Genomic DNA, 1,037 nt, shown 5'->3' with positions numbered 1-1,037 from the left:
GCCCTGGCTGATAGCGGTTGGGTCGCAGCTATTAACGGTCTGACGGTGGGTGCTTCAGCTCCAGCTCCGGGAGCGGGGAGCGGCTTCGGCTGCGAGCCCCCCTGCTCACCCTCAGGGGAGGGGATCGTATTTCTCAGTTACGTGCCCACTGGGTCCACCAGCGGCCTCCCGCCTCCCTCCCCTTCCAGCTCCGGCCCCGGCTGCCCCTCCCTCTGCCTAATGGATCGATTTGGTCAGACGCCAAAACTCCACTATCCCTTGAATTTAAAAAACTGTAAACAGCCGGGCCTGTCGGACTCCCGTCCAGCCCCGGGGACCCTGACGGGAGACCCTTTGTTCTTGGGGACCGTCCCCTCCCCCCCCACCTCAACCCCCCGCCATCAGAACGTCTTCAGACCATTTCTGTCTGCTTTGCCCCGGGGTTGGCGTGGACAGTCCTCCCCGTGTCCCACCTGATGTCTCACTGTCTCTCCTCCCCCTCCCCCCCCGCCCCGCCCAGGTGTTGCCCACCAACCCTGAGGAGAGCTGGCAGGTGTACAGCTCCGCCCAGGACAGCGAGGGCAGGTGTATCTGCACAGTGGTCGCCCCCCAGCAGACCATGTGCTCGCGGGACGCCCGTACGAAACAGCTGCGGCAGCTGCTGGAGAAGGTGAGTCCGCGCGGGGCGTGTGCGTGCACCTGTGTGCGTGTGTGTGTGTGTGTGTGTGGGTGTGCGTGTGCCCACACCGCCGCCGCCGAGGCGTGGCCAGTCCGCAGGGTCCGTCCCAGCTCCACGACTCCCTCTTCCCATTGGGAACATTTGTGAATGAATGATGAGCGAGTGAGTAGATGGGGCCTCCCCGGCGGCCCAGGAGGAGATGACAGACCCTCCCCGTCACCGCAGGCTCCACTGAGAAGCCACTGGGCTCCCCACATGCCGCCTCCCCCGGGACGCCTTCACCTGTGGCCTGAGGCTCTGGCCCCGCAGCCAGCGTCCCGGGACCCGGGGTGCAGGCCACACGGGTTTGCCCGCGGGGATTTTCCCTCCTCTGAGTGGT

General features: G+C 66.0%; 1 protein-coding gene across 2 annotated transcripts in view; it reads left to right on the top strand.

Annotated features, from left to right (window-relative positions):
- The first annotated feature begins 499 nt into the window (after positions 1-499).
- Positions 500-1,037, top strand: part of OLFM1 (olfactomedin 1) — a 13,775-nt gene continuing 13,237 nt past the window's right edge. For both annotated transcript variants that reach the window (XR_001359764.1, XM_014529716.1), the window contains exon 1: positions 500-649. Coding sequence is in view for 1 of the 2 variants with exons in the window: in XM_014529716.1 (XP_014385202.1) it covers positions 599-649 (51 nt within the window). In the remaining variant the exon portion in view is untranslated. The remainder of the gene's footprint in view (positions 650-1,037) is intronic.

This window comes from Myotis brandtii, unplaced genomic scaffold (genome assembly GCF_000412655.1).
Source record: "Myotis brandtii unplaced genomic scaffold, ASM41265v1 scaffold691, whole genome shotgun sequence".
In the NCBI taxonomy this organism is placed as follows: Eukaryota; Metazoa; Chordata; class Mammalia; order Chiroptera; family Vespertilionidae; genus Myotis; species Myotis brandtii.
This window is presented reverse-complemented; position numbering and strand designations above follow the sequence as displayed.